This window comes from Chroicocephalus ridibundus, chromosome 1 (assembly GCF_963924245.1).
Source record: "Chroicocephalus ridibundus chromosome 1, bChrRid1.1, whole genome shotgun sequence".
Taxonomy (NCBI): domain Eukaryota; kingdom Metazoa; phylum Chordata; class Aves; order Charadriiformes; family Laridae; genus Chroicocephalus; species Chroicocephalus ridibundus.
Genome location: NC_086284.1, coordinates 172,647,341 through 172,666,230, shown reverse-complemented (window position 1 = coordinate 172,666,230; position 18,890 = coordinate 172,647,341). Strand labels below are relative to the sequence as shown.

Genomic DNA, 18,890 nt, shown 5'->3' with positions numbered 1-18,890 from the left:
TTGCATGCAGTAATGTAAAGCCTGAAAGTTGTAGCATTTTAGATAAAAAAACAAGCAAGGCAGACTTACTTATGCTTAATCATATCATTTTGGGAGTACTTTTTAAGTGGTAGCATCTTTCAGTGCTGCCGTCTAGAGCAACACACATAGGAGAGGTCTTTTGATAACACATATGGAAAGAACTAGCTTTGAAAAAAATACCTATTTTTAAGACAGAAGAACAGCTTTTTTTCCTTTCCATTAGAAAAACAACAGTATGAGTTTCATTTCAAAGTTTCAAAGCCCAAAAAGCTATCACCAGGACTGCTTCGCTGGTTACCTAGCACATCAGGATTCCAGAAGGCCCATCGTGACTTTACAGAGCACAGCTAAAGTTGATGCCATTTTAAGGGATTAGTTTTTTACTTTCCCAGTCAGTCATAATTCAAAAAGGTTTACTATAACAGAAGTGATCCAAGCTCTGCGATCACAGTAAGTGTTACAGCAGACAAATACCAACAGGCCCATTGGTCAGGTCCGTTTAAGATAAGAGAAAGAGAGGCGTCTGTTGCTTTCTTGCTTTGGCTCAGGTTTGATCACTCCAGTGACTGATTTCTTTGTTGAGTCCCATCTGTGTGTACAAATAATATCCCTGAGGCTAATGGGGAAACCCTATAGAATCACACCTCCTTCTCAAGAAGTTCAGGATCACAGAATGGACCCGGTTGGCAGAGAGGTCTGCAGATCATCTAGTCCAAGCCCCTGCTTTGAGCAGGGTCAGCTACCACAGGTTGCTCAGGGCTGTGTCTAGTTGGGTTTTGAGTGTCTCCAAAGATGAAGACTCCATAACCTCTCTGGGCAACCTCGTCCAGCATTTGACCACCAGCACAGTAAAATAAGTGTTTTCTTGTGTTCAGGCAGAACTTCACACGATGTAACTTGTGCCTGTTGCCTCTTGTCCCGTCAGTGGGCACCACTGAGAAGCATCTGGCTCCCTCCTTTGATTCCACCCATTGCACATGCACAATTGTGGCAAATTAGACCCCTACACAGCTGAAGAGCTTAATGCTTGTTGTTGGCGTTGGGTGGTGGGGAGGAAGAGGGGGTGTTTAGCAGGTGTTTCCTACCCGGGGCGGGGCCAAGGGATCTGTGCAGCAGCGCACAGCCTGCGCCTGCTCATGTTGATTGTGTTGTGGATCGATCACTCCTCCATGTACGGGGGTCTGCAGGTCAGAATCACTACGCTTGTTCAAATAAATAGATGTTTTATAGTATAGCTACCTTACATTGCCGCTTTATTAAATCCTCATAGGCCTTTTATGCTTATTTTCAAAGCCCTGCCCTTAGGACTTTTTACTAGAAGTGGGTCTTTATGACATACCTGATAGAAGTCTACTGTAAGGCATAATCTTTTGAAGTTTCCTGCCCAAGGCTTAAATTTAAAAGTGTTATCCTAATTCTCAGCACCTGTACACCTGCAAGCATGACCTCAAAGTCTCGGTATGTGTAGAGCTGGAACCTTGTCTATATACCAAGGTGCTTTCATAAAAGCAGAAACAGAGGTACAAACGAAAATCAAGGGCTCAGTGAGGTAAGGGGATTTTATGAACTACCTGGGAGAAACACTGGGTCTTAAATGTTCGCTCTCTACTGCTCATTCTTATGTTCATTCACTGTTCATTCTTAGTCTAAAGCCTAATTCTGCAAGCCTTCACACCAATCAAAAAGTGGAAGGAGCACATTAAGGACCCTTCACTGGAAACACGAACAGCCACACTGCACAGCAGTTTTCCAGCGTGTTTTCTGATAGTGGGCAAGATCTTGAAGTAGAAGGCAGAAAGGAAGATCATAAGACAGGGTAGAAAGATGATAAAGGAGAAAAATCCACAGTTGCACCTCTTACTCCATTTGTCCTTCACTGATTCCCTACAATAGTCCTTGTCAGACTGGAAGGGGGAAGAGGAAAAAGGGAGAAGATACCAAGTTTTAGGTCACGTCCACTCTACTGCCAGTTTTAGTAGAACAGAGCCTAGTTGATGTGGTAAAAGGAAAAAAAGCTAGGAATGACTCATCTTTTTGGAAATTAAAATATGACAGAAAGTACATTTTCCAGAGTATTTTTTATTTAAAAACATTTAATAGAGTGCTTTTTGAATTATGGTCCTCAATGAATTAGACTGTTGCACTGATTAGAATATTAATGACAATACAAGGCATGTGAGGAAAGACCTAACTTCCCATCTTCAGATGTAGTGTCGTCAGAAAGCAAATGCTATCACTTCCTACCAAAATATCAATTCCAAGAGCTCCCTATTTCACATAATCTATGCCTGACCCAAGTATCCTTTGACAGGTCCTATGGCATGGATCTGAACGTTCTAAATTGATAGTTTTGCAGGTCCTCTCCTAAAATACATATAACAAAACACTGCGCATTAGTCTCCAGCACAGTATTTAAAATAATCTATTTCCCCACAAACGCCAGCCAAAATAGTGGGTTACCTTGAGGAGATCTTGAGGCTAGCTTAGGTCATAACTGAAGATGCTTTATACCTACAGCCATCAGAGCAACCAACTTGTGGAAGAGGGAAAATGTCAAGTCCTGTATTTGTAAAAATAAAATTGTCAAAGATCAAAGATAATAGATGTATCTTCTAGAGTTTATTTGTAGAGTGCTTTTGGTTTTTTTATTGTAGTATCTTAAATCAGAAGTTTTGTGAGGCTATTCATACAAAGTTTAGAAGCATTTGAACGGTATGGTCTGATTTTCTACAGGAGACTCTGAAAGCTTTTAAATGTGAGAAGCTAGCATTCACTTTGCAGCTTCGCAATTGTCATAGAGCAACGCCAAGGTTGTGCCTTTGTTAAGGAGGAAGCCATAGAAAGTTTTCTGTATGATCATACTTACTGTCTTCCAGCATACTTCAGCTTCGTGCCCTATAAGAGAGGCAGCCTAGGAAAGCAGATGAAGATGTTCAGAATATTGTTAAATACTGATTTCAATGAATCAGAGGGATAAAGAATGCACACGTGCATTTCAGCAAGCAACTGCTGCTTCACAATGGGATTGACACTTGTCACTACACCACAATTCGAGATGCCAGTTGATGTTCCAGTATTCCAGAATGTACACTTCCATCAACCAAAAGCTGTTAATTCCCAGAAATCCCCTTGCTAGTTGTTTTTCCAAGCTTTAATTCCCACCATCTTTCAGTAGGAGCAAGCCAAGGAACCCTTTTCAGCCTAAGGGTTTTATAGATTTTTAGAAAACTAGATGTCAGGTGCACGCAACAGTAGTAAAGAGATACAGAGGAATTCACTAGATCTTGAAGATCAGATATGGCTGAAGCTAGCTACTGCCCATCTTCTGCAATTCTAGGCATCCTTATCTGCCTTTTAAAGGATCAGACCCAGAACACTAATAAGATGTGAAGTGGTCATGAAGTTGTATGTGGACACAGAACAAAGTCCTCTGCCTGCTCCATACAGGGCAGGAAAAACCTGCTTGCTTCCTCAGAGCTGTTCATGTTCTGGATATAAACTATATAAATCTCTTTTTATGTAAAATCTCCTATTAATGCTGCGGACTTCCTATGAAAGCCCTAAGAGCCATGTCTAATTTGTTTCCCATACTGAGGAATGCTTCCTGCTTCGCCAGATTTGCAGTGTAAGCACCAACTCTAGCTTCATGCTTTGCAACTAGAATGGTGCTGCCACTGTCGAGTGAGCAACCCTTTCCATGCTGTCTTCTTTCAAGTGTTTAAGCCCATCCCATAGTTTTCTAAGCAAATCCTCATCCTAGACCTCACTTTCAACAAAAAAGACAAGTAGTACCTGTAGGAAGCTTTTGGTTTAGACCCCGTGTAAGCCAGATCTCCTTGATGGATCCTGCAGTCTCTTGAAGAAGGTGGTTAGGTAGTTCTGTATACAGTCCAGGGGAGAAGATAGGCAGGAACAGCTCTAAGGGTCTCGATTCTGTCCCAGAATTTCTCATGACATGGCCCTGAATGAGCAGACCAGTTCAGTCTGGAGGCAAGTCGGAGCTGGACCCTCCATGCTGGCCAGGCTCATCCAACAAAGTTAAAGTATTTCAGTGAGGGCTTGAAATCTGTAAGACTGGAAGATATGCACTGCTTGGGGAGAGGGTGGAGGAGGAAAAAAGCAGGAGCTCTTTAGAACCAAGTATTTGCATCAGAAAAGCAATAAGGACGTTAAGACATTCTACTTCAATGTATGCAAGGCTTAGCATGATCCAGATTCTCCTAGGGCTCTGCAGAGGCTGGCACTACTGGCAGTAGAAACTAAACTTATCAGGCCTTTGGAATAACTTCCCAATACAGTCAGCCATACATGAGTTACCCTTCCATGAATATTACATTTGCGTGCTTACTTTGAAACACATCAGAAAACCTCCTGTTACTCTAAGAAAATCTCTGAGAGTGTTAGTTCATATTTTCTGGCTGCTTACACTTGCGACAGACCCCTGCATTTACCCATTGGTTGGGCATTAAGGCATTTGTTTCCGTTATTCTCTCCAGACTACTCCGTGACGCAGCATTTTCCTCTTCCTGACAAGACCAATACAGAAAAACAGAGTCCTCTTATATGAGAATTTCCACCCCTCCCTCAAAGCCAAGGTTAGGTATCCTAACATTTGTCTTAAACACAAGTACAGTAGACACCCTACCCAGAACGCTGAATTTTAAGCCACTTCAAACAGAAATGCAGTTCTGGCCTGACTGATAAGTTACTATTGCTTGATTCCAATACCATGCAGACCATGACCTCTTGAAAGGGCTTTAAGTCGTAGTAAGAGCTATTTTATAAAACTGTCATGCATTTCAGGTTTAAATCAGTACTGTACTGACATTCAAGAACTTCAGTCCCCATACAGACTGAGATGAACAGCACTTTTATTTATTTCAGTTACAAGACGACAAGTAAACCTTACAACCAAAAAGGCAATGAAGGTCTCATGAGCTCAGTGATAACCATTTCATAATCTAGGCAACACGTCATGATTTCTTGAGATCACAAAAAAAGCACACCCCCCCCTCAAACAACTTCTCCTTATTTCTGCAAGGAAATTTCCTGTAAGAACAGCGTACTGATGTTAACAGAATCAAGAGGGACCACTGATGTACAAAGCCTACGTTCATCCTCTCCCCCCCCGCTCCCCAAAAGGCTTAAGCGTAGACTTTATTCTAAAAAAGATAACATGCAGTCATGGTCACAGCTGGAAGAGAGGGAAGAATTAAAGTCTGTTTTCAAATTAAGTCAAATTATGATGTGCTAATGAAGTTAAGTGAAGATACTTTCTCACACAGCACTCTACTTCGCAGGTAAAGAAACTCTCCTCATTTTAAGCCGATGCTTATCTGACTTTTGTAGTAGGAGAGAACAGCTTCCATAAAATCTGATCCCCCTACCAGGTAAAAACTATGACGAAAGGGAAGTGCTAGAAACACGTCAGAGAAATTACTATACAAAGTGTCAAGTGCAAACCCCCCCTTGCCTAGAATTCAGTGTCTTTACTTAAGTACCACAGAAAACAGTGAATTTAGGAGTGGTTGACAGTGGGATACAGTGCTACAGGTTGAACACCAGCCACTACAGGACAAACCCAACCATGCATGTATCCCACCACAAGGGAAAGACAGGCTTGAGCTTCCTAACCTGCTCATTTCTGCACTTCCTTCTAGTATTATCTCCTCCCTCATTAACAACTTAATTCCTGCACTCCTTTGAAGTGACCCCTTTAAAAATGCCCAAAATTCTGGTTTATTTGGCAAAAAAATTCACTTGCTATTTTGAAGAACACAGGGCTGGCAAAAGGGAAAGGAAAGAGTTTACAACTGATTTGGTTGCTCTTCTAAGCAGTATTGGACCTAGAAAACATGAGGAAGTACCAGATCAAGTACCGTTCCATCATCCTTCGCCATTTAAACAATACCGTTGAGGCAGACCATAACTTCTTCAGTCAATCGCTAGCAGGTCAGTTTTGGTGCATAAGGTATTAACCAACTGGAGAAATGTATTTTCATCCGTGCTGTTATGTCAGTTCTCAGTTTCCCCTCGCTTAAGTGGTCAGGGATACGTTTATTACACAGTACTCACAGGAAGTCTTGGCATTTCAGGCAGACCTAGTCATTCCCAAGGAGTATCCTTTTGGCTCAGTGAAGACTTTTGAGTACTCAGCTTACATTCATTCTGGAGGCAGCCACCATGATTCCATTTACCCAAAGTACTATTTTTAGTGGGGCTGTTACCATCTTGAAATTGCAGTTTAAAAGTTAAGCAGTAATACAAAAAGAGTACTTTTCAGTGTTTCCAGTGAAGGAGCTGAGGAAAAAAAATCATCTGTAAGAAACCATTGCTGCAATTTTATTTTAACAAAAGGGCAGATTTATTCATGTTTACAAACAAGTTTCAAAAACAAAAAGGAGAACATGTATGCTACCCACTAACAACCTTTCAAAATGCCAACAGCCCTCATGCTGCATGAAGGATTCTATAGATTAGAAAAAAATCACAGTTCCACTCACAGTTCACCAAGACAGCACTAAACTAACATGTTTAGACAAAAACAAAGGACTAAGATTCTGATGTATTTTGATTTAATCCATTTTGCCCGAGATAACAGAAATATTTCAAGCAAGTTCCATCACATATTGATGTCCTGCATTAAACAATCCTACTAAGTTCTGAACAAAAGTTATTCAGTAAGTTTCTCAAAATTTTTAAAAATTAAACAGTTGTTTCAAAACCATTAAGTAGTAAATGTATTTAAGAAACTAATTAGGACAGAGGCCATAACTTCATTAGAACACCACTGCTCATGTTTTTACAAAGCATTAGTGTTATCTATTTGGCTATTAGTATTAGCAATTTATCTACAATATTTAACAAGGTAAATTGCAGGCAAAATTTAGTACAGTTTCAATAGAAACACCCTTTTCCTGAAAATACAGCAGTATTTGAAGGACTAGTTTTTTTGTTTTTTTTGTTGTATTTTTTTTTTCTCTGCATCATTTATAAGGAAGCTTCCCATCTATGAACAGGAACAAAAAAAAGTATCTACAAACCTTGTAAACAGATCTGTATCATTTATAAACATAAATAATCCAAATTATTAACAGCCAACAGCAGAAATTAAAGTATCAATTCAATGATCCAGGGCCTCCTTGCCCTTCCCAGCCTTCCCCTCAGAAAAGGATCATGATAAACTAAAGCTCTGCTAACACACTGTTCAGGACCATTCTTAAGTACAACAGATGATCCACAGGTCACTTATGCCGAGTTACTGTTTATCTGTCAGAGTTCATTATTACTCCCACCCCCAGAAAAGCACCCTCCAGTCTGGCAGAAAGCTTTTTTTTTTTAAAAAAATAAATCTACATTCGTACAAGTGTGTCTTCTGTTGAAGTCCAAGACAAGAATGTCATCTTGTCCATCATAATGTGTTGAAGAGACCCAGTTTCAATTTCTTTACAATGCAGATAGTGTGTTAACATTCAGCTTACAATCAGAGTGATGTTTCCAAACTATGTAGCGGGCTCCCTGGGGATGAAGAGGTAGCAGACTTGTTCATGTCTGTTGTAAGGTGAATTCCACTGTCAACCGCATTGTTATTTTTATTGGGAGAGGGTGGGGGAGTAGAGTTGCGTTTTGTTGGAGCATCATCTTCAGCATCAGTATCATCAATAAGGGGAATATGAGGCTCGGAGTCTTCTATTCTAAACTCGGGATGCGTCATAAAATTGTGAATTGAACTTCGTGTCTCAGGTTTCTCTAGCCCCTCGTACAAGGAGCTACGAAATGCATTCACCACTCGGATCTGTAAGCGAAGAAAAAAGGCCATTAAAATGCTGCGGGTTTACTGGTAATGGCATGGTTCTTATGAGTTTGAATCCACACACAGCTAGACATGAGTGAATCGAATTTGTATGTGATGCAGTGGAACTTGCAATAAACTGTAAAAAATGAAGAGCATTTCGGTACAGCACTGCCAGTCTACACAGTAGGAATAAAAATTGTGAGAGTACTGCAAAAAGCTGAAGGGCCTAAGAATTCAGACATGGCACTAGAACTGTTCAATTATTTAACACGGGCTAAGCATTTTTCAGGAGTGAGGCCAACAATTCTTTACTTATTCACAAATTAAATAAATCTCAATGAGTGTTTTACTGAATACTTGGGACAGGTGTGGGGGGGCAGGAAGGCTGAAAATAAGTTAGAGGATAAAAGGGTTACTAATTCTCATGCGAGGAACTGGGATGTCAACTGACTATGAAAAAGCCAAGCAAGTGTAAAGCCAATGTCACGATGACTAGACATTTACGGAGAGTCATGCAAAAAAGGATACCGCTGTAACAGCTGTAAATATTCGAGTATATACCCATTTACCACACTAGAGAAAGTTCCTTACTGAACAGTGCTTTGGAAACTTAAGACCAGAACTAGGAAATTGAATACTCTATTGTACAATTAAGTAGCCACGACAGGTTGTAACTTTAAAAGAGACTATCCAAGTAGCACAAAGTACGAGAGCAGTACATGATCAGCCTTTGCTTGAGCCTTCAGTTTATGCTGAATTCACGGACAGAATTCCCAGGCTGAGTATTATTTCAAGTCCTTTACATTGTTCAACTACTGTTTTTCAAGTCGGAAAGCTAAGTTTACAGAATTGATAAATAAACATTTCAGAGGGAAATTAGACAGAATAAAGTGCAGCTTCATTTTGCAAATCGTGCGTGTCCAGGTTGACTTGAATTTAAGCTTTCCAAATTGTAATTTGAATGATGAAACCACCTGCCCACACCCCCTTCTCCTCCCACGCCCCACACACTTCCCTGAGCAACTACAGGAATTCAGGATTCATTCGTGAACTGATAAAACAAATAAGGCTAGGCAGAAGACAGTGACCCCTTTGTCCAAGATTTTGACAAGATAGTTTCCCCCTCCTATTACAACATCTCTACTCTGATTCTGATTAAGCGTCCAGCAGAGCAGTTTCAATCCCAGAGCTCCTCTGTTGCATAGTAAGCGGTATAAAAGAACTTACTGTTATAAACATTAAGTCCAATTTAAAGATTTTTTTTTTTTTTAAACACTTCCAAGATGACTCGTTTTGAGCTGAGAAATATGTCATGACTAGTGGTTCCGTAGAGTTCCTTGACAGTAAAAATAAAGTGACTTCCAGGTGAAGGAATGAAGCTGGAAGGTCAAGCAGATCAACAGCACAGACTTCAAAACACCTAAGATACGCCAAACCACCTCGCTGTAAACACAGAGAAGGGCTCCCCAAAAGTAATGCATTACCAAATTTGTTACCACAGAATCACTGTGGTGATAAAGGCCTAAGCCTTTACCACAACCTTCTGTTCTCTGACCTCTAGAAATGGTGTTGTTCCCTTACTTCTACTCCCTCTGAGCAATTGCACGAAGAATTTTAGTCCAAAGCTACCATGTCCCCATTTTTATACTACAAGTACCGGTCTGAGCTCCATTAACCACGGAAACAAGGGGAGGGGGTGCGCTACACACGCAAGGGGGAGGACATTACCACCCAATAAAGGGAGGAGAGAGAATAACGTGAATGTGCTTGAGAAGTAAAAGATTACAGCAGCAGCTAGTACTTTAACTGTTCATTCACATGAAGAAACTGAGCACGCTGTTAAGGAGCTGGCGCGCTACATGAGCTTTAAACAAGTCCAGCAAGCCACATAAACCGTCTTGGCACTTACCAAGAAAAAACAGCAGTGACAATGACAGACTGAAAGTTTGTAAATGCCTTTATTTGGCATGTAGCATCCCACTGTGACACTGATTTCTGTGGCAAAATGAAATACGACTGCCTCGTGGGACTGGTTTTTCATTGCTTACAGATGGTAAGTTAGAACATAAGTAATAATGGAAAACAATTTTTGGCTTAACAGGACAGCTGTAATTATCATAGGAATATGAGCATACCAAGCTTGATTCCCACGCAGAATCCACACTAAACAAGTGGTCTAGACACTCCTGTGAACCCAGGATCCTCAATGAGTCCAGCCATGAAGGCAGAAATCAGACTATCAGCATTTTAAGTTATACTTGAAGAGGGAAAATCTAGTGTTTCGGAGGCTTTATTTTCAACCACTCAAGATAATTAGAAGAGAGAGGTAACTATAAATAAATTGCATAACTGAGGAGCAAACAAGACAATTTGTTATGTGTAATTTATACTGTCATCAGGCCTTCCTCATATTAGGACCAGAATAGTAAGGAATGCACTAAGCACTCCAAATCCTCCTAGCCAGATGGCTGCTTAGGAGTTGCAACCTCACTTCAGAAGAACAGCTGAACTATTTTCCAACAAACAGCTCCGAAAGAGAGACACAATGAAATAACACATCTGCTTCCCGTTAATACATATTAGTTATCTAAAGTTGTTCTCCTGGCGGGTGTAGCAGAAGGCCGTACGCTACTTAGTGAGGGGGAAAAAACTAGTTCTCTGCTACTGTAGCTCCGTATCTGCACTGGTCATTTGATGCCATGAGATGCTGCAGTGCCCATTAGATTCTGCTCAAATGGCAGCATGGCATGAAGTTGCTCTCTAGAGAATTCTGAATGTCTAATTAATGTTCTTGAGTGTAGTTAGGGATACAGGTTACTAATTAGCATTTTAAGTAGGAGATGCAATCCTGTGCATCCCCACTGTTAAATCTACTTTTCATTTTGTGTTCTTGAGGCATGCGAATTGGTGAGCCGAGCTTCTCAATACTACTGCAAGGTACCTGGTCTTGCTGGTGGAGAACAAGTACAGAGGTAAATACCTGTGCAAGCTCACACAGGAATTCTAGCCAAGCCAAAAAAAAAAAAAAAGCCAGAAGAGAAAATTTAATTTAAGACAGCTCCTGAAATTAAGGGTCTTCATCCATCTGGTAATCTGAAAGTTTAAAAAGCCGGGGCGGGGGGAAAGAAGCCCTCTCAGAGTTATTTTAAAAAACAATTATTTAACCAGTGTCTAGGAAGTTAGAGAAGGAAGTTAAACATATAATTAAGAGGGAAAACTCTTTGAACAATAGATATTAGCTATCAGTGTTTAACTACAACTGTTATGCATATTCAGGCTCCAGAGTTTAAGCCTACATACACGAGCAATTAAGTGTCTAGCCTCTACGAGGAAGGCTGAAACTGAAATGCCACTGAGAGCACAATACGAAGAGGGCAGAATTAAGACGAGATAAACTTTACTTTCAGTGATGGCTTATGAACTGCTGCCAGAACCTAGAGAGGAAAAAACCCTTCAGATTTGAGTTTCACCAGTCAACGCTTAAACTTTTTTCCTTTTTAGATTAGCTAATTAAATCCTTCTTCTGACTTGCACCCATTTTATTAGAAGCCTTGTTTCGCCACCTGAATCCTGATGTTGAGAAAGTTGTGTTATTCAGTAAAAAAAAAAAACAAAAAAAAACCAACAAAAGCAGAGACTCAGAAGTTCCTTACAGGCTACAAAGAAAATATATTTAGTGCTCCATGTTCTAACTTCATTATTTTTAACATACCATTTGCTTTCCCATCAGCTTGTTTACCTTAGGTAACATTTGCACTGCAGCGCCAGACATCTATTTTTGTTGACCTGGGTCCATGATTATACATTTAATTTGCTTATTCAAAGTAAGTCACCCTAAGAGGCATATACTCGAAAATTTACAACAGTTTTCCTGTTTCATCTCAAAGATCCCTCTGTACACGAATGGATGAAGGCACAGGATGTGCAGGCTCACAGCTTTCACATTAAAGTCTTTTGTTGAAACTGTTCCACCTGTTCTCAGCCCTCTAAGAAAAAAAAGTCTTGAGGACTCCACTTTGTGGAAGAGCTCTATAAAAGCCTGAACGATGATTTTAAGTACTAAGGAGAAAATGAGAAACGTTAGGTACGTGAATTAGGAAACGTTAATTTCATGCACTTTAGGAACACACACTCACACCCCACAGTAGTAGAAGCAGTAGTAGAGGAAAACACTACATGTGTAGGGGTAGAAATATTTGTTACATCATGGTGCTGGCTGGCGATGGAGGGTTGCCGCCTTAGAGCCCCCTGAATGGTACTTCCACTCTGGAAAGCATTCACTACATCCATCTGCAAGGAATCAGAGATTGTGACAGCTTGCTCAGCAAGAGAGAGAGAGAGAACAAGAGAAAGGACCATCCCATCTATAACACACAAAAAGTAAAGAAAAAAGGCACTTTTTTTTTTTTTTAAATAGAGTAGATACACAAGATACATAGGTAAGAGTTGCATTTAGAGCTGAAGAAAACAGAGGACCCTGAGGGATTACACATCCATCCATACCCCCTTTTGGCAGTCTCAGTCACACCAGTTAGAATTGCCACCTTAGTCAAAGGACTGTAGATGGAGAGGAGAGATTTCCCTCATAACACCCACTGAGTCCTACCTTTTTCAAGACCATACCTGAGTTTGTATCCTGTTTAGGCCCCTAAACCACAAGATCTGACCACGACGTAATTCTCTCTCAGCATGATCGATCTCCTCTACATCTTCTGCTAGTTCTTCCTCAGGAATCTCTTCCTTTTGTGTTCCATGACCAGCTTCTTTAAGGAATTTCAGACGGCTGGTTGGAATTGTTGAAATCAACTAACGGTGAATGAAAAGTATGAATCAGAATAATTCTTTTTTTTTTTTTTTAAATAACAACTGTAATACCAGACTTAAGGCAAAGTGGAAAAAACAAATTACATCAATGGAATGAGTGCATCAATGTAGAGGTGAACAGCTGCAGAGCTGTGAATATCCTCACCACCTCAACTGAAATTAAACTTGGACTACAAACCTAGAAAACAAAACATCCTTGCTAGGCACAAAGAATTCCACTTTAACATTACTTGACTATGCCAGGAAGGCGCAGTACTGGAGGTACAAAATCCATTAATTCTGTAGATGGTACTTGTATCTAGAGCTTTCAGAGCTCCATTAGTTTGATGAGCATGATGTGATACCGCATGTGAGAGACACAAAATTTAATTAAAGTAGCCACAGTTAATTCAGAAATACAGAACAGACATGCATTATTTTGTGACCTGGAAGGTATCAATCCATTTGTAAGGCAAGTGAGGTTTCCAAAACCCTTATTCCAAACTGTTACTCTGTTACTTGGAGTACACTAGCTCATCTGTCTTAAACTAAAGAAGAACTACATGTGGTTGTTCCATCTTTCCTTTTCATCCCCACCTTCAGGGCTACTCTGGTGAACTATGGAGTCAAGGGGAGTCATCTTTTGATACGTCCCATCTAGCAGATCCAGATCAGTTCCAAGACTGCTTTCCTTGATCATCACAAGCCTAGAAGACCCTTTCAGCAGCTGCAGAGGGAAAAGACTGCTCCAAAAGCAAGATAAACCGCCCTTTATGCTGAAATTGCTACTATGAATGCTCCCAGATCACACTTCAGTTTCTGCTATTCTCAGAAAGCCAAAAGCTCTTTGACTTTAATGAGATGCTAGAGCAGCATGAACTGCAGCAGGGAAGCTTTGCCCTTGCAAGACACTCTGGGTCAAAGGTATTTCCAGTCATCTCGATTCTCTTCTAGACTACTTTTAAACCTCAGAGTGACTCTATCTGATTTTTTAAAATAATTGATTTTCTAGAGAACCTTAATAAAAAGCTTATAGTCACTTTATAAATATGTGCCTATGTACATATTCACAACTAAAATTCACCCTGTCAGTTTTGTACTGAAGCCTGAAGTGTCCTTTACAAAACGGAAGGAAAGAAACTGTAATGGAAAACTCTTCATGTGGTATGAAAAGTTTAGACAACTATGTCATTAAATAATGGAAAACTCCATAGCTCTGAAGTTTCATGTAAATAAGCTTGCTGCTTACAAGCACTGTTGTGCATGCAATAGTAATTAAACCCTAAGAGGGGAAAAAAATGCAACAGCTTAATAGGTGGGTGAACTTTCCAATTATTTCATAATTATGCAGATGAAGATTAAAGAGAAAGTTGTTTTCCATTTTGCTGCATTTCTTGCTACTCCAGGAAGTTTTCAAATCAAGAAGAAAATACCATCAAGTTAAACAATTATGATTTTTCAAGAAAACCATTCAACACTAAGTTAAATATTTCAACATTAACATGTTCATTACCTCTGTATTCTTACAGAACTTCTAGCACGTATTTGTTTAAAGATATGGTCTCGTATTTAAAAGATAACTACAGCTCCTTCTAGTTAAAAATTACTGAACATAAACCAGCCATAGCATCTAGTTATGAAATGTAACTAATTGATTGAGTCAGAGTAAGGAATATCCAACTAAGGACTTCCTAGCTATGGAACTAGTCAATTTTTCGTAAAGCCATATATAAACCAGTCAATTATTCATATAGTCCACTTGAATGATCTGAATGCTAAAAGACAGTATATTTTGATTTTCCATGTAAAGTATTTTAATGTGAGTAGGCATTTGCCATTTTGAAAAAGCTAGTTTACCTGGCCCCAGAGTAGTGTTCCCATGCCCAGGAAAATGGACCACAGCCACTGCTCAATCGAGAGTTCTGAGCAACTGAAAGGCTTCCCACCAAACTGCACAATAATTATCTGTGAAAAGCAACATCATTAAAACAATCAGTGACCTGTTACTAGAAAATTCCCCAATGCTTCAAGATCACTACAGACAATTCTGCAATAGAACATAGGATTTACCGTCCTATTAAGCATACACTTTCACTGCCTCAGCAGTTTGGGCTAAGTCATCTTCTTATGCTTTTCAGTATTCCAAGAATTACCCATTTATTCTTCAAATGCCACACTCACAAAAACCTGTTGGATACTTCATTTTGCTTGCAGTTCTTTCCCTTCATTCATTTCCCTTCAATTACAGCATGTATTCGATGCTACAAATTTACAGTGATTATTTACCATATGAACACCCATCTCAGAACCAAGCTGATCAATAAACTTGTATTAATACAAGTCGTAGATCCACACGACATGAAGCATTTCAGAAATAATTCAACAGAATATTAATATGTATCCCATCAGTGTTAAATGTCAGGCTTTAAATCATCACGGTGTAACATCTATGTAGTACATCTGGGGAGAGGGGGCAAAGGTGTCAACAGCTAAATTAAAAAAATCTTCTACTGACTTACCTATTACAACAAGCTGTACAGGCCCTAACGAGCAACGTATTCCTCTGCATAGGAATTATATGCATGAAAGTCTGCCCTGGAGAATCAACAATTCAAGTAGCAGGGCAGGCGTGGAAAGAAGACAGTATTGACCAGTAAGTAGGACACCTGACAGCTGAAAAGCCCAAGAGTATCTTCTTTTATTAACACAGAATAAGACACTGAGACGACAACTCAGGAGTTACTTATTGGGAAGGCATTCAGTCTGCCAAGTTTATAAAGGGAACACAGTTGCAGTCAGCAGTAATTTCTACACATTTGGCTTTGTTGTACAACAGCAGTCAGTCTGCTGCATATGCAACCCTAAAAATTAGAGTGGCTTCTGAAGAAGTGTTATCTAAAAAAAGCATAAACCTGGGTTGATAAGAGAACTAACTTTATGTGAAGCAGAGGTGCATACATTGGCATCACCTGAACCGCTATGAATTTGGTTAACTTCATGGAATCCCAAGGAGAAACTTAAAGGCGTCGGTTATATTTTAAATCCGAAATAACTTAAGCCAAAATGGGAAACAGTTCTGAAAAAAGGCAGTATACTGATTTGTTGGTTATTTCTTTTGATGAATTAAAAGTTAGAAGGTGAAACTATTTCTTGTAAACTATTTCCTTTAGATTCAATTTTGACTTGGTGTTTTTCAATACCAGAGTGTTAACCCAATCAATTTCAGACGATTTCATTTTATTTGTTAGGATATATTGAGTTAACAAACTAGCTTTTACAAGTCTGCCTAGAAGGTCCCTGGCCATCAAAGTTTGTCGCCTGAAACAGCAGCATTTATACAGATAACTGTAAAATATATACCAATAGAATCATAGAATGTTCATGGTTGGAAAGGACCTTTGAGATCATTGAGTCCAACCATACACACACACACACACACACCCCTACAATCTCTGTCACTAGAGCATGCCCTGAAAATACAGATAATTGATTTCTGCATCAGGAAAACAAAAAAACAATACTTAGGTTTCTAAAGCTTATTCATGTCCAAATCTCATTAAGAAGATATGAGAAGTTGTAACTTTTCTGTAATTGTTTAAATGGGCTCTCACTCAGATGCACAGGCAGATACTATGAGGAAGAGTTCTGAATGGGGCCGGGGGAATATACAACTTCTTCACATTTTATCATGACACTAGAACACTAAGATCAAATTTAAGGACTAGAAAAGTAAAAAGTTAAATACAAGTATTTCTCCTTTCCAATTTTACCAATTTCAAACAGGTCTTACCTGAAAACCCTGTCAAGCAGCACTGCCAAGTGACTTATAGCGCGTTTGACACCAAAGGTTTTTCACATCGCAGAAGGTAAATGCCTGGCACTAGCTGATTAGCGTTTCCAAGCTAAGCAAGTACACCAGTGTACTAAGCGCATTTCCCCCCACCCGCCAAGAATTTACTTACCTGCACAACAAATGTCCCCAGAACAATAGAACAGAAGATAGCGTTGTTAAAGATTCCTTCAAAAACGTTTCTTTCACCGTGAATTTTTCGGGCATTTATTTCATTAAAGAGCTGCATCATCACAAATGTATTAAATACAATAGTATAATGCTCTGAAGGAGGAGCATGCAGAGGTGCATTTCTTCCACTATCAATATCAAAAATTTTCTCACCTGTGAATAAAAGGCATTTATCAGCAGCTTAATTGGCATCTTTACACACATACACTACAACAAAAAACTAGTTTTAAGATCACATCTCTGTACGACTTTTAGAATAACTTTGTAAAGCCTCAGTATTCTTACCAGCAAACAGGAGTGTGAAGACCACTACGAGTTGGTAGAACGCATGACCCAAAATGTTCTTCATCATTGTACGGGAAATCAAAGGTTTGTTTCTACCATAAGGCTTCCGCAACAGAAGAGATTCAGTAGGTGGTTCTGTTGCCAGGGCAAGAGAAGCTAATGTGTCCATTATGAGATTTACCCACAGCATCTGCACAGCTTTAAGCGGAGAATCCTATAAAGATAGATACATAAACCCTCCAATATAAGTGAACAAATTGCAGCTATTAAAGGCATCTGTTATACAACATGGGCATGTTCTTTGGACTAGCATTTAACTGAAAGTTTGAGTTCGACTTAATCAGTCATGACATTTTTAACCTTTATTAGCTAAACTAATCCACCACCAGTACGTACTTGTGTTATGCATGCTCCTGTAAAAGCAACAATTACTGCTACCACATTGACAGTAAGCTGGAACTGAAGAAATTTGGAGATGCTGTCATACACGTTTCGTCCCCACATAACTGCTTTAACAATACTTGTGAAGTTGTCGTCTGTAAGGATAATATCAGAAGCTTCTTTAGCTACATCTGTTCCAGCAATACCCTAGTAGAAAAAGAAAAACACTATGAAATATAACAGGATGCACTGACTTATGCAACAGAAGCTATTATTATATCCTTGGGTCAGCATTCACTTTGACGCACCACATCTGAAGGACTATTTCAATGTAAGCACCTAATGTGCTACTGATTCAAGTTCGGCTTGCAAGTTCTACTCAAGTATGGTGATGTTGTCTTTAAAATAAAGACCTTAATAAAATCCTCAAGTTGACAACACAGACACTGTGTGAGTTCTCCCCAAAAAAATGTCACTGAACTCTGTTCAAGTTAAAGGCCACCAGATGGTGCAGTACTACAGTTTAGTTTATGTCCTAATAAGTTTGCTATATGGATTCCAGCAGTAGGGAAATGCATATGTTAACAATGCAGTAGAACAATACACATTACCAAACACCTTTTGCAGAAGAGCATCGGCATTAAACAGTAGAATATACAATGTCATTGCAATGCAATATGAATTCCTTAGTTTTAAGCACCTGTAGGTCTCCCACAGTATCCAAACAGTTAAGCCGAGTTCTGTGTAATACCTACTTCAAGGATGTTTATTTTTGCTTTTGGCATTTCAAACCCACTAACTCAACAGCAAATTTAATGATCCTTATTCTTAATACATTATTTTGCCAAGGAAACGAGTCACCTGCACAGCTCTGTGTAAAGCTTAAATGGTACCTTTAAATATCATATAGTAGACAATATATTTTAAGTGCTATTTAGGTAAGCAGTTAGAAAAATTAGCTTCTTACACAGATGAACATAGACAGCAACTACAGGAAACATTTAAGTTCTGGAAGATTAAAATAAATCTGTCCCTGACAGTGCTAACTACAGCAGCTGTACAACGGCAGAAAACAGATACTCATTAAAACAAGACTGTTACAGTCTAGAGAACATTCCGTTTGTAGCTATCAAATTTGGAAGTTATGCTTTTGAAAAATGCTCCGTCCAAATGACATGAAAGCTCTTCCTCCTCCCGTTTTTTCCTTCAAGATTACCATCCAAGTCAGTGCATCTCCATGTGGTGTAGGAGGAATGCGGTCTTCACATTTTTTTCCTTCAAATGCTCAATAATGAGTTTTTAAAGACTAAAGTGACCTACTAGCAACAAACTGCACCTTCTCAGCTTAAGACTGAGGAGGAATCTTGAGGAATCTATCTTAAAGTATTGCGAAAGAGACAGAAGAAAGCTGAAGCCTACATACTTCAGGCATGAGTCTGTCTAGTACTAGCACTTAAACACAGGACTTGGTTTGGCTACCATTTGAAAGGGTAGTTGAGAATTTAAATTGAGAAAGCCAAGTAATCTAAGGTACCATCCAGAAAAATGCAGATCCTAGCCATTACTTCAGTTGTACTGGAGATG

General features: G+C 39.4%; 1 protein-coding gene across 7 annotated transcripts in view; it reads right to left on the bottom strand.

The window, feature by feature from the left end:
- Positions 1-6,361: 6,361 nt before the first annotated feature.
- ATP2B1 (ATPase plasma membrane Ca2+ transporting 1) overlaps positions 6,362-18,890 on the bottom strand; it is a 63,963-nt gene continuing 51,434 nt past the window's right edge. For 5 of the 7 annotated variants that reach the window (XM_063322816.1, XM_063322817.1, XM_063322813.1 and 2 more), the window contains exons 16-21: positions 17,322-17,513; positions 16,926-17,139; positions 16,582-16,793; positions 14,477-14,584; positions 12,440-12,622; positions 6,362-7,816 (exon numbers count right to left, since the gene is read on the bottom strand). In XM_063322816.1, coding sequence (XP_063178886.1) covers positions 7,505-7,816; positions 12,440-12,622; positions 14,477-14,584; positions 16,582-16,793; positions 16,926-17,139; positions 17,322-17,513 — 1,221 coding nt within the window. In that variant the 3' untranslated portion in view covers positions 6,362-7,504. Of the gene's footprint in view, positions 7,817-11,954; positions 12,107-12,439; positions 12,623-14,476; positions 14,585-16,581; positions 16,794-16,925; positions 17,140-17,321; positions 17,514-18,890 lie in introns of all 7 variants that reach the window. The other 2 variants (XM_063322819.1, XM_063322818.1) reach the window with 2 other exon arrangements.